This window comes from Xiphias gladius, chromosome 1 (assembly GCF_016859285.1).
Source record: "Xiphias gladius isolate SHS-SW01 ecotype Sanya breed wild chromosome 1, ASM1685928v1, whole genome shotgun sequence".
NCBI classification, from domain to species: domain Eukaryota; kingdom Metazoa; phylum Chordata; class Actinopteri; order Istiophoriformes; family Xiphiidae; genus Xiphias; species Xiphias gladius.
Genome location: NC_053400.1, coordinates 13892793 through 13905747, shown reverse-complemented (window position 1 = coordinate 13905747; position 12955 = coordinate 13892793). Strand labels below are relative to the sequence as shown.

The window sequence follows — 12955 nt, the reverse complement described above, 5'->3', positions numbered from 1 at the left end:
TGACCCACGTTTTCACGTTGCTTACAGGAGACACCATTATTCGCCGATAAAAGCTGTTTTTAAATATTCAGCATGAGGCCGTTAACAGACGAGGAGACGAAAACAATGTTTGAGAAACTGTCGAAATAGTAAGTGAACCCGGAGGATATTCTTGCTTTTCTATTGAGATTCAAATTATACCAAAAATGACTAGCATACGGGCCTGTTAGCGTGTGTGAACCGTGCCTTCTCTCCACAACAGCATCGGTGAAAACATAAGACTGCTTGTGGACCGACCCGACGGCACCTACTGTTTCAGGCTGCACAGTGATCGTGTGTACTACATGAGGTAATCCAGGATAAATTAACGTAAACGCTTTCTCATCTACTAACACTTTTACACCCGGCAGTTCCCGTGTCATCGTTTTCTTGTTTTCCACAGTGAGAAAATTCTTAAGTTGGCCACGAACTTTTCCCGTGACAAGCTCGTGTCAGTGGGAACGTGTTTTGGAAAGTTCACGAAGACCAGCAAGTTCCGCCTGCACATCACGGCTCTGGATTTTCTGGCCCCCTATGCAAAGGTGACTATGTGGGCATCTCACTTTATTATTATTATTTGTAGCTTTGCTTCCATCATGTGCACACCTTCCTCTCTCCGTAGCTCCTGCCAGTGGAGGCTGGAGTAAGAGATGCAGTGGGGAGACAGAGGAAGTGAGGCAATACAAACAAGTTGAGAAGCACAGTGTGCTTCTCAACTTGAACAGATGTGAAAAGACAGCTGCACCGCGGGATCGTTTGCCACTGCGGCTGCAGCTGACGGTTATTTTCATTATCAGTCAGTCTGCTGATGATTTTCTCGACGAATTGATTAGTTTGGTCTGTAAAATGTCAGAAAATAGCCACAAAAAAAAAAATGTCCATCACAGTTTCCTGGAGCCCAAGGTGAAGTCTTTAAATGTATTTTTTGGGGGGGTCAAAAATACTCAGTTTGCAATTATATAAAAAAGAAAAATGGAACATCCTTGCATTGCAGGAGCTGGAACAAGCATCTGCATTTAAGCTCTATAAATGACTTGATTAATTATCAAAATATTTGCAGACTGACAAATCGTTTCAACTCCTCTCCACCTGTATACACAGACTTTTATTGGTGCAAGCCTCTACTCTGTGCAATGTAAAGATGCCCCTTACATTCTGATCAGATAACTTTCACAGAGTCACTGTCTGTCACTAGAACCTTGCAGTGATTATGTTGTCAAACATCACAAAACCAGAGCAGAGGCATTATTATATGTACCTGTTCTCCCACTGTGACATGACAAAATTTCTTCTGTGAAAGGCTGGTACCAAAAGTGGTTTACCCCAAAGATGACATTATAAGAGGAAAGCGTAGGAACATCATGTGACACTAAAACAGGAGTTTCATGCTATGGGTATGTACCGATTCACAAGTGGCACACTGCATGTAAGTAGATCAGCTGCAGCGTACCACCACCAATCGTCATATGCCCCTAGAGTGGCACACCATGGGCCGCACCTTGATTTCGGCAACGCTGGTACTGCCGGCAACTTTTCATGTATTGCTCACAACTGACATCAATGTCACATGTTCAAACAAAGCTCCTTTAGTCATATTAGTCTGTTTGATGGTGTGTGTGGGTTTGTTTTTATATATATGTGTGTGTGTGTGTGTGTATATGTATATATGTATAAAACATCAGTAAAGTAAGCTTGTTTACCAAAGCTACAGTTGCTGTAAGTAGGTTGCGAAGTCAGACACACGTCTGCACTGGGGCCCTCATGAAGCTGGATTAATGAGGTAAATGTCACCTAAAACCCCGAAAACCACTTTAAATATTGAACATTTCTCTGGCGGAAGTAAAAAGAGCTTGTCCAGGTTTTACTGAGCAACCAGATATCTTAATCCTGCCTTATGAGACAGCCCCCTGATGTTTACACCTGCATTTACACCAATGATATTATCCTGGAATGGCAGTATTACTTCTATTTTTGGCTATGATAATTACATAGTGAACATTTGATATTGTGACAGTCCTACTTCAGTGTGATGTAGATGTACTTGTCAGGATCTTTTGGGTGCCTGCCTTCAGTTAAATTTACAGGGCAAAAGCTAATATCTGTGCACACAACTTGTCCCATATACATTCTTCTTTTAACTGTTAATCTTAGTGGCAGAGATTAAATGTTTTAAGTTAGGGGTACTCATGCATGTATGAATAACCTGGAGCTTCCTGTTATGTGGTCAGTTCAAGGTGTGGGTGAAGCCTGGAGCAGAGCAGTCTTTCCTCTATGGGAACCACGTGTTAAAATCCGGGCTTGGGAGAATCACTGAGAACACTATGCAGTACCAGGGAGTTGTGGTCTACTCCATGGCTGATGTGCCCCTGGTAAGTCTTGTAACAACAATGCTGTATTTCTCACATGGTTGGGCACAGCACTTGCTTATATTCCTGCTGAGGCCACTCGAGCTGAAACTTAAGCGCACGTGGCCAACATGCTTTACAAAAGAGCTAAGGTGTGGCCTTAAGTGATATTTCGTCCAACAGTTTCATTTCTGAATTGAATGCATCCAGCCATTCTGTATGTAATCATTCAGTTCACAATACTGTATCTGCTGAGATAAAAATCAGGTGATAATTGGATTCTACCGTGCCAAATAGATTAACTTTGTTCTTGTCCACCAATGGCGTGTCTGAACCACTTATCTTATTTCTCAGGGTTTTGGAGTTGCAGCCAAGTCCACACAGGAGTGCCGGCGAGTGGACCCCATGTCCATTGTAGTGTTCCACCAGGCTGATGTGGGAGAGTTCATTAGGAACGAAGATACGCTAACATAGGATGCATCACCAAATAGACTGTCAAATCCCCCCTTTTCTTTACTGCTTTCCAACCTGGTAACAGTCACTGAAGTTCACACCATCATTGACTCACCTTGGGATAATCTGCTGTCTACAGTATTCCTTTGTCAAAGAACCTCCTGATATTCCACCCTGACTTTCAGTCAAATCTTGTCAAAATGAAGCAGAATGCTTTTGTATTTTTCTTTTGTAAATGTTATCTTTCAAATAAATCCATAATGTCTTTGTATTTGTCATGGTGAACTTGCTACTACATATAGGACTGCAGTAAGAATGTATACAGTATATTTGACACCAGTGGTAATACATATCCAACATCACTGCTGCTTTCATAATGAAGAGAGAAGTAAACTTACAAATTGAACCCTGAAAATTTATTCAACCAGCACATTTTATTATACAAGACTTCCAAACATGATTAATGGGGAAAACAAGGGGGAGAAAAAAAAAGACTGGACTGTGCTGAACAATAACATTATCCCATCTTGTGGCATCAAGTCCACTTCAACTTGTTTTTAACCTCTCAGACCATGTTTAACTTCTTCAGTGTTCTCCATCTGTCCTTAAGGTTGACATTTGTCCGATCACTGAATTTGTAATATGCCTTTATCTTACTCCAGTTCCCCTCTCCAAACTTCTGGACCCCTTCTTTCAACTTCTCGGTCTCACTTTCAGTCCACTTCTGCAACACAACAGGGAACATGTGGTAACCTTTTTGCTGCCGTGACACAACACAAGCAAAAATGCTTTATTTTCTTTTTGTCATCGCTGTTGCATGGTAAACTAACTTGCAAAGCATCAACTTTTTGATCACAAGAGTCAACTAAATCCATGTTACTCTTTTTACATCAATGTTTGCTAAATGACTGTGGATCAGGTTTTATATTCCCACAAAATACCATGTGAATGTAATTAACTCTCAAGACTCAGATTTTTTTTTTTAGCTTTGTCCCAGCACATGATGCACCACTGTTAGTTCATTTTTGACTTTTGAGAATTAAAAATGCATGTCTTTGTATGCTTACCCTCTTCCTGAGGCCTGAATTTGAAATGGTGCCCTCATATGATCCTTTGGGAAAAATAAAATATATTACTGCATGAACCAGATTTTCACAACTAGATTTAGACAAAATTAATTTGAAGCAGATATGTGATGGAATATTACCGCTGCTCTTTCTGGAGGTGAAATATGACTCTTCATCGCTCCATCTTTCTTTACTCTCCTTTGCATTATTGTACAGTTGTTTCCTGTGAACAAGAGCAGGGTTTCATTTCATTGTTTAGCACCCTGATCCATAATGGTAGACAGCTGTGAAAAACAAAAAAAGGCTACAGCTTGAATAATTTTAATGATGCTTAACTATGTCAGAGGGAGTTTTGGTGTGTGTTTGGGTGGTTTGTACCGAAGCTAGTATGAAACTTTAAAATTCATTAATCTCTTCCCGGTAATTTTTTATAGTTAAGCTTCTTTGTGACTTTTACACACCCAAATGAATACTGGGAGGGACAAAAATACAAATCTCAACCTCGTGAATTTGGAGGAGTACATTAATCAAAAATGGCAGATACAGTAAATCAGTTATCTTCTAGATGCAAACTTGGTGAGCTGTTTTATTTCTTCCTTTTTTTTTTTTAAATGTATGGTATGCTAGAGTTCATTCACAACAGTTAATTAGTTAATCCATTCTTTTCAAAAGCTGCTGATGCAATCTTTACCAACCATTTTGAATGGGAGGGATCTTTGTCTTGAGCGGAGTCCTTTTGTGGAGTGGAGCTTGTCTGAGGGATGGGGTGACAAGGGAGCAGATTGGGCGAGCTGTCCAATGAAGAATCTATGATACAGACGTCATCTGCATTACCTGGATTGCTGCATAAATAAAAGTTTGTCAAATATTGTCAATCCATGAATCATAAACTAACATACTGATGACATAATGAACAGAACTGTATTTGGACTTTCTTGCTAAGAGGATCACTGGCCAGTTTTGGGTCTTCCTCACTGATGACAACTGTTTTGCAGAAAAGGAGAGATATATTTCAACTAAAAGGATGATTTTTCCCTTAAATTTGTAAAATTCAATGGCCATGTTTTTGAATTGTCAAGGTAATTACACAATGTGTACTTGCAAAAGATGATGATAAAAAGATTTATCCTCTCAGATCCCATGAAGTGGAATCAAATGTGAACCATATGATTTTGATTAGGCTGCAACACATCAGAGTGAATGCGCAAAAGGGACTTTTGGGGAAATGTTTCTTGAGTTGAAAAGGGCTAATAAAAGACCCATCAGTGGTCCATAAAACCATGCTGTTCCTTAAACTCCTAATTGACGGAAGTTGTTTTGACAAAGTGAAACTATGGTCTTGCTTACATGGTTCAACATTACAACACGGTAACAAACCTTATGGTAGCCCTAATGGGGAGGGGATATTGCACATCTGGACTTACCTGCTAAGTGAGCTGTTTGACTGGTTATTGAGTTTTCCCACACAACTTTTCCTGTTGGCCACAGAGCCAGGGGAGTCCTCATCACTGTCTGTTGACAACTCTGCCAAATGACTTGAAGCTCTGCATAAAAAAAAAAAAAAAGTTTTACTGTCATACACTCACTAAGGAATACAGGACCACAAGCAACCCACTCATAATGAAATGTACTATACAAGTAATGGACTTGTACTTCGACAGAATGAACGGCATTAGAAAGGAAGGGAAGACATCATCTAGGGTTTCCCTCACGCTAAAAGGACACAGTGGACTTGAGACAGAGACACTGGTTGCCTGATATCGAGCTGACTTGGGTGAATGTTAAGAGCACTGACAGACAATCCTCAGCCTTGCAGCCAGCGGATCCTGTAACATTCTCAGGATAAACTGGTTGCAGAGTTCCTCAGACCGTGGATGCAGCCTCAGGCTCTGCCGCCCAGTCCGAGCTCACTGTGGATGAAAAGTCATAGCTGACTCTGGAAAGCAACAGCCAGCTACAGCTGAAGAAAGCAGAGACTGTCCCCACTTGCTCTCCTCTTGTTAAACCCTCACTCACAGAGGAGGACATGGAGACCTTCTCTGAGGCCATAACTGATAAATATTTAAAGCCAAACGACTTGAATGAAACCCTGCACTGCGTGGCAGAGCATATGTTTTTGTCAGGTCTGCTGTAACCTTGACATTTGAGTGCAGCAGCAATACTCCAAAATGGGCCTGTTGCTGCTTGAAATGCACAAGTCAGGTGTCTTGTCAGCAGAGCAGGACCTTAAAGGTCTGCAAGAGATCCTGGAAACTGCAGACTACATCGCTGCAGACTTGCCTCACATCTGGCTCTGCCTTGCTGAGCTTATCCGCCCCATGTTTGGAAAAATCAGGACTATTGTGTGTTCCTCCTGCCTAGACTCCCTGCTAACCCCCAGCTTCCCCAATCATCCAATTTATGAGTATCGGATTATTAGTATTATTATCAGTAACACTCAGACCCGATTTCACCACTCTGGAAAGTTACCACAGCAGAGGCTGATTTATCTTTGGGCGTGAAGATTTTGAAGTAAACAGCAGAAAAACAACCTTCACGTTTCATGTTACCAAGTCATCCACCAAGAATTTGTGCTGGTATGCACAGTGGGGTCCAAAAGTCTGAGACCTCTTTCCTATATACTAGGTCAAAATCTAGTATGTGGCTGGACCGCCCTTTCTGTTTGCTTCTCTCCTACTGTTCCCATTTACATGTTTTTCTGTTTCTGTAGTCAAACAACGGAACAAGTAAGAAAGTGACTGAAACGCAGCCGATTAAGACTACATTTTAATCAGCAGTCACTTTCAAGCCATATCCAAGCTGCTGCTCTGCTAAATTCCTGATTTTATAACCACGACGTCATCTGACAAAATAACCATACACATAAATTAAAGACAACGTCTGTTCTGTGATTTTAGTTATATTTACTTGTAAAATGATCACCCAGAGAGAAAGTTAGAAGCTCATTCACGTGTGTCAGCTGCTGTGCAGTCAATTGACTGAGACACAGAGATGAGTGCCTGCAGAGGAAGAGACCAACCTCGCGCTTATGGGGAAATACCAGCGACTCTCTTCTACGGGAAGTAGCTATGGTTTGTCCAAAAAGTCGCTAGATTTGTTGGTATCATTTTTTGTGAAGAAAAGCTGCTAAAGGGCTGTGAAAATCGATAAATCGACAAAGACGCTAAGTTGAGAACACTGCCTGTAAACACCCCCCTGATGTAGCATAGAAAAACTGTTTTCACCAATTCATTTCGAAACAGCAACAGCCAATGGGGAATCTGCAACACTCGGCCGGCCGACCAATGGCTAAACTTCATTCAGTCACGCAGCATTTGGCCGACGACTGGTGTAACTTCACTCACTCAGTCACTCACATACATGTTTATAGGGCTGGCCCCTCTGGTGCTGTCCAGCCAATAAATATCTGCAATAGTATTTATTTTGATTGCCATTTGATTGATCAGTTCATCCCCTTAGAGAGAGAGAGAAAAAAAAAAAGTCCCCCCCCCAATTTGTGTTTTTTTGTGTTATTACTTACCTGCTGAACCTTTTGTAGGCTCTTCTGGGGTGCTTCCGTGAGGGTATGGCAACCTCATTGTCTGTTAGGGGGCTCTGTGGATCTTTTTTATTGGCTATAGTTGGTGACTGTGGTGGCTCTTCTGTTCTGAGTTCAGGCTCTAGCTCCTGAGAAGCTGTTGAGCACTGTGAGCTCGTCTGGCTGTCCGGCTCGACCACCAGTCGTGCCACAGTGTAAAGCCGCCTGTTCCTCAGCAATGATGGTGTCTTTGAGAGTGAACCTGCCTGTGTTTGAGTAACAGCTTCTGTCTGTGATGGTTGGTCTGCTGGGGAAGCCTCCATTGGGCTGCCCGAGTCTCTCTGAAACAGCCCGTCCTGCTCTGAGTCCTGATTGGTGCCCTTCTTGGGAGTAGGTGAGAGGCGCAGGGAAAGGTCTTCTTGTCTTGACTGCTCCTCTCTCTCCACCTCTTCCTCCAACTGAGCAAATGTTCTCTCTTCTGAGCCTGCAGCCAAAGCCTTGTAGGCTGCCTCCAGCCCGGCCCTCAGGATAATTGTATGTTTACTGGAAAACAAGATACAGACAAGAAAAAGAGCTTGAACAGGATATTTAGGCCAAAGAATAGGAGAGGTTATTTTGGGGGTTTATGTTTGTTCTAATCTTTTCCAGTAATGCATTACAAATGAGTTGATGAGTTTGACTGTGTGACATCACTTGTTCCTCCCTCAGAGACATGTCTACTAAAAATTAAAGAGGCATCTGCAGTCAGATTTATGCTGTCAACCAGATAATGCACAGCAGAAGGAGGTGGTGGAGACAAGATCTGGAAACACAGGGTGCAGTAGAAATGTTTGTGTCAGATTTTAAAACTAAAGTGGCCCCTTTACCACTGCTGTGATGCATCCCAGTGATTACAGGAGCAGAGACAGTGTGTGCCGTATGACGATAAGTGACTTAGCCACATTGCTTTGGCAATTTTGTATTTTAACAGTAGTGATGAGCTTCTTTGAAATGAATTGAAGTCAACTGAGAGGGAGAGAGCACTTACCATGGTACAAACAGGACGGTGTTTATTTGTGGACTAGAGGATGGGCCAGGTTCGCCTTCCTCATGAGGTCCAGCTGCCTTGTCGTCTTCCTCTCTAAGTCTTTCATCAATAAGCTGTTTTGCAGCCTGGTACACATATACAAACCAAAAAACACAAAGTATAAAGATGTATACTTAACCAATAAATCAACAGTGTCATATCTGTCAATTGGCTGGACAAATGTTTTGTTACGAAAATATTTTCGAAGTTTTAAGGGAACTTACGATTGGTTAACAAATGCGTCTATAAACCTTTCGTTGTTATCATAAAATTAGTACTGTTGACAAATTAGCTTTGAAGGGCAATAAAATCTCATACACAAATTTTTAACCATTCATGACCCCTTACAGTCGAAATATCTCATCAACATTAAGAAAGCTCACAAAAATGAATGTTTCGATGCAATGAGCCTTTATTTTTTGTGCTTAATACATAGCAACATACCCTGTGAAGAAAGGGAACACTGAATGGGCAGATCCTCTGGCAAAAGGCCAACATCATGTTCTTGAACTGGTGGAAGTCGATTTGCCTGATGACTTCATGCATTTTACTCTTCTGCCTGATGAGACCCATGAATATAGCTTTCTAGGACATATAGAGAACAATAGTTCAGTTATGTGAAACACATGGCATACACACAATTCAATGTAAAAATTAAGTCAAAACTCCTTCACTTCATTAACAGGCTGAATGATGTATTGTTGCAGCATCATCTTCACAATGTATTAACATGCAAGTCGAATTGAAAAGGATTTAATGTAATAACGATACTTAAGCCCGACATTGTCCACTATAGAAAACACTTTGGTTAAATTTTGGTTATTGGTCTTGCACACATTATTAAAGAACAACCAAAACCAAAAAACAAACAACAAGCTGACAAAAGTCTTGTTTATATCATTGCATCCTATGAATGAAGATGTCCTTTTAAAAGAGGAACTGCTCTATCATCTGCTATTTGGAAATAGCATTTTATAACACTGTATGTGCAAGTCTCCCTAGTCAATTGCACAAACAGTTTCAGTAGGGATTTAGGTAGAACATCAATATCTGGCAAAATATCAATATACACACTAACTCTTCTACAAATGGTGATGCCGTTTTCGGAGTGAAATGATTGGTCAGTAGGCTGTGCTTTTATACACACTGATCTGTTATCTCAAACATAACCTGCTCCAGAGCAGGTAAGGTGTGCAGCAAAAGTTTCCATGGCAATTTACCCTGCTAAGAATCGAGCCACCGTCGTAACCCTAAAAACCCAGGGTTAGCCTGAAGTTACCTCGCTAACCACAAATCTTGCTTCATAGTACAGGCCTCCAAAAAGAGGCAGAGAGTTAAACGGGTTCTTCAAAGAATTCCTGTGATTTGCCCTGTCCAACTCCTCTGTTCATCCACTAGTGTCTCCCTCCAACAGTGTTCCATGACGACTGCTAATGAGGTGAGGAAAGAAGTAAAGCAGACTGGGCAGGAGACCCTGCACCAGTCCGAGGGAGCTTAAGAGGTGTGCTGCTTAGCTAAGTGCATTTATTAAAAAAAAAAAAAAACATTAAAAAAACCCAATTTCCATTCCACACACAAATCAGAATGTGCCGCTTATGAAAACTCTCTGCAGCAAGTAAACAAAATACCAGACATTGCAGAAGCACTGTAAACAATGCAGTCTAGAAAACAAATATTTCAGACGGTTTGTAGTACCTGCCGGTTTATCCAAATAAAACAGGTTCTTTAAATGTCTCTAAGAACACAAGGCTGTGAATTTTTTTTTAATTTGGCACAACATCTACACCACCTGCTCATTATCACCTGATGCCCATTATGATTCAATACACGACATTTCCACTCCCAATGCACACTACAATTTTTCTACAACAATGCACTGACAGTTTGGTCACTGAACATGAGTGCAGTAACCAAGAAAGAGGAAGTTAAATGTCCATTTGTCTTACTGAAATTATGGAGCTATTGAGTGAATATGATGTTTCTGTACTTACCTTCCCAACCACTGGTTTGGGAAAGTGTTTATTCAGCACCTCTTTTGCTTTGTCAAATTCGTTGTTCTTAATGAAAATTCCCACGATCTACAGACGGAAAAAAACAATTTGGTGAATCAAATGTGATTGAACTTTGTGAAAGCAAGCACACACACGCACGCGTGCACACAAAAAGGGTGCAGCACTGGCATCATAATTTAAACTGTAGCTTTTGATTGAACAAGGAAGGGTATTTGTATGTCTTTGTGTTAGTGGATGTAACAGTTGAACCAGTGCAGAACATGAACATTCGAAGAAATAAGAAAAATACTTACCATTTCCTTAACTGATGTGCATACATTCTCAAAATCCTGCTGTGGAATACTCCATTCCTGGTTCATGTTTTCCAGCAACATTAAGGCAGATTCCAGAGGAGTTATTGACTGGTCAGACTCAAATGACACGTCTGTAGGCAAAGACAAAGCAATATTCATTGGAGCGTCAAGTCACAACGTGCTAGCAGGATTGGATGTATGCTCAACTACTGATATAGAGAAAAGTCTTGAACTTGTTTTTACACTTGCACTTTCAATATGACTAACAACTACAATACAGAGCAGATATTTCCTTCATGTCAACACACTTGGTTGTTCTAAGTAGTTTTTGTGTGCAATGTAACTTACATGGGTCAAGCAAAACTACTGTTTCATTGTGAATTTTCAAATATTATCAGGCACTCTGTATTCATGCTGTACTGGAACTGTCCTTTATATGAATACTTACACACCCATTTTAAACAGGTTATTTTATTTACTGGTAGGCAAGTAAACATTACACTTCTGAATGCTTGCATGGGACCTATCTTAGTGTATTCTTCTATGCACAGATAGAAAATGGAACACATAGATGCAGCTAAATAAATTCCCAACAATACGCATTGTTGACAAAGTCACCGAGCATAAGTGCCATGGTTAGTGCATTAATATTGATCTCACCAAGTCTTTCACCCTCATTTATCCGGGACAGAAATTGCAATACTCGAATCTTTTTTGGCATGGCGTCAGTGGACTGCAAAGGACGGGCCAAGACACCTGTAACAAGACAATGAAAAAGCTGATCATTTCCGCTAAAAATACACGTTCACATAGAAGTAAATAGTTCACACTCGTAGCTTGCTCTACACTCTATGGTCATCATTTCAACCAGTTTCTTCATGGAAGATCAAATAGGATATACTGAAGGGAAATTGTGACACAATTTTAAATTGTGTTCGGGATTGTACTGTCAGAACAGCTCTCACAACTGATGGACGATATGGTATGAATTTGTAAGAAAAGCACGTAGGCTACCGGTATTTATGATAGTGGTGATGATGATGATGATGATGATGAGAGAATCCGATGTACAAATGTATATCCCCTAATGTGTTCATTAATACAACGTTCACACGACTACATACTATATATTTTGAAAACGTTTGGGCTACGTAAAATGTGTCAGGACCCAGTCCAATATGTCCTTTGAATATCTCGCTGTGAGTCTGAAAATCTGAACACTTGGCCTAACTATCTTCCCTGTGTGGGGTGGGCAAGGTAGGTTATAATAAAAAGAAATATTATGCGTCATTAAGTTTGCGTCTGTAAAATGAAATGGCACCTCAGAGGCAGCTTAGGCCATGTCCCAAACGCAATACACGACTATCATACCATTGACAAACACGATAAAATTCCCATTAATAAAGCACAACCATTCAGTTTCGCCCTACTTGGTTTTAATTTGTCCGACAACTTAAAACAACACGGCCAGTTGACAGTTAACGCTAAGGCTAAGGCCTGCTACCTGCAAGATAATAACAGTTTGTGATATGAAGAAAATGAAGCACAATTTTAAAAACAGGCCAGTGAGACTTTTTAAGACAGTAAACATACAGTATATAAAACCCAGCAACGCCAAAGTTGGTCGGATACGTCAGCTAGCTTAACAAACAAAGTCTGGCTTGGCGGGCAACAAACGAAAACACGGGAGGCAGTTACTGACTTACGTTCAAGTACGTCTCTAATGTCACAGAAGTCCGCATATTGGTCCTTCTTAAACGACTCTAGAGCCAGAAACAAATAATAATCCACCAGCCAGCGGTTGACGATACTCTCGAGATCACTTTGTTGGCCGTTCACGGTTTCCTTTGCCGCCATATTCACACCACGTCAACGGAAGCGGGAAGGAGGTTACCTTTTCTCGGTGATGGCGGAGAGGGATTACCGTGGTCCGCGGGGGGCATTTATTCTCTGAGTTCAGTTTTTCAGGCAGCGCTTCATCGCAGTTGTGCGGCGCCACTAGAGTGACCGATCAAAAGCGAAGAATATACACGAATAACGATTTTGGATTAAAGATTAAATTAAGCACAATCAGCATTTGCCCTTTGCAAAGTGAAGGACACGAAGTTGGATCAAGGCTTTGGAAAGCGTGCTGCCTGGGAGTCTTTCTCAGGGACAGAAATACAGGATCCACTTCATTGACTT

General features: G+C 41.0%; 2 protein-coding genes across 2 annotated transcripts; one reads left to right on the top strand and one right to left on the bottom strand.

Moving 5' to 3' along the window:
• The first annotated feature begins 11 nt into the window (after nt 1-11).
• Nucleotides 12-3087, top strand: nip7 (NIP7 nucleolar pre-rRNA processing protein). The gene is made up of 5 exons (XM_040124338.1): nt 12-128; nt 242-328; nt 422-560; nt 2247-2387; nt 2718-3087. The coding sequence occupies exons 1-5, from the start codon at nt 73-75 to the stop codon at nt 2835-2837; spliced, it is 543 nt and encodes a 180-aa protein (XP_039980272.1). The 5' UTR covers nt 12-72; the 3' UTR covers nt 2838-3087.
• Nucleotides 3088-3210: 123 nt separating this feature from the next.
• Nucleotides 3211-12955, bottom strand: terfa (telomeric repeat binding factor a). Its single transcript, XM_040124324.1, has 12 exons — nt 12478-12955; nt 11432-11527; nt 10772-10902; nt 10458-10544; nt 8911-9051; nt 8428-8552; nt 7404-7943; nt 5308-5427; nt 4579-4725; nt 4024-4106; nt 3884-3927; nt 3211-3540 (listed from the first exon to the last, which is right to left on the bottom strand). The coding sequence occupies exons 1-12, from the start codon at nt 12626-12628 to the stop codon at nt 3382-3384; spliced, it is 1824 nt and encodes a 607-aa protein (XP_039980258.1). The 5' UTR covers nt 12629-12955; the 3' UTR covers nt 3211-3381.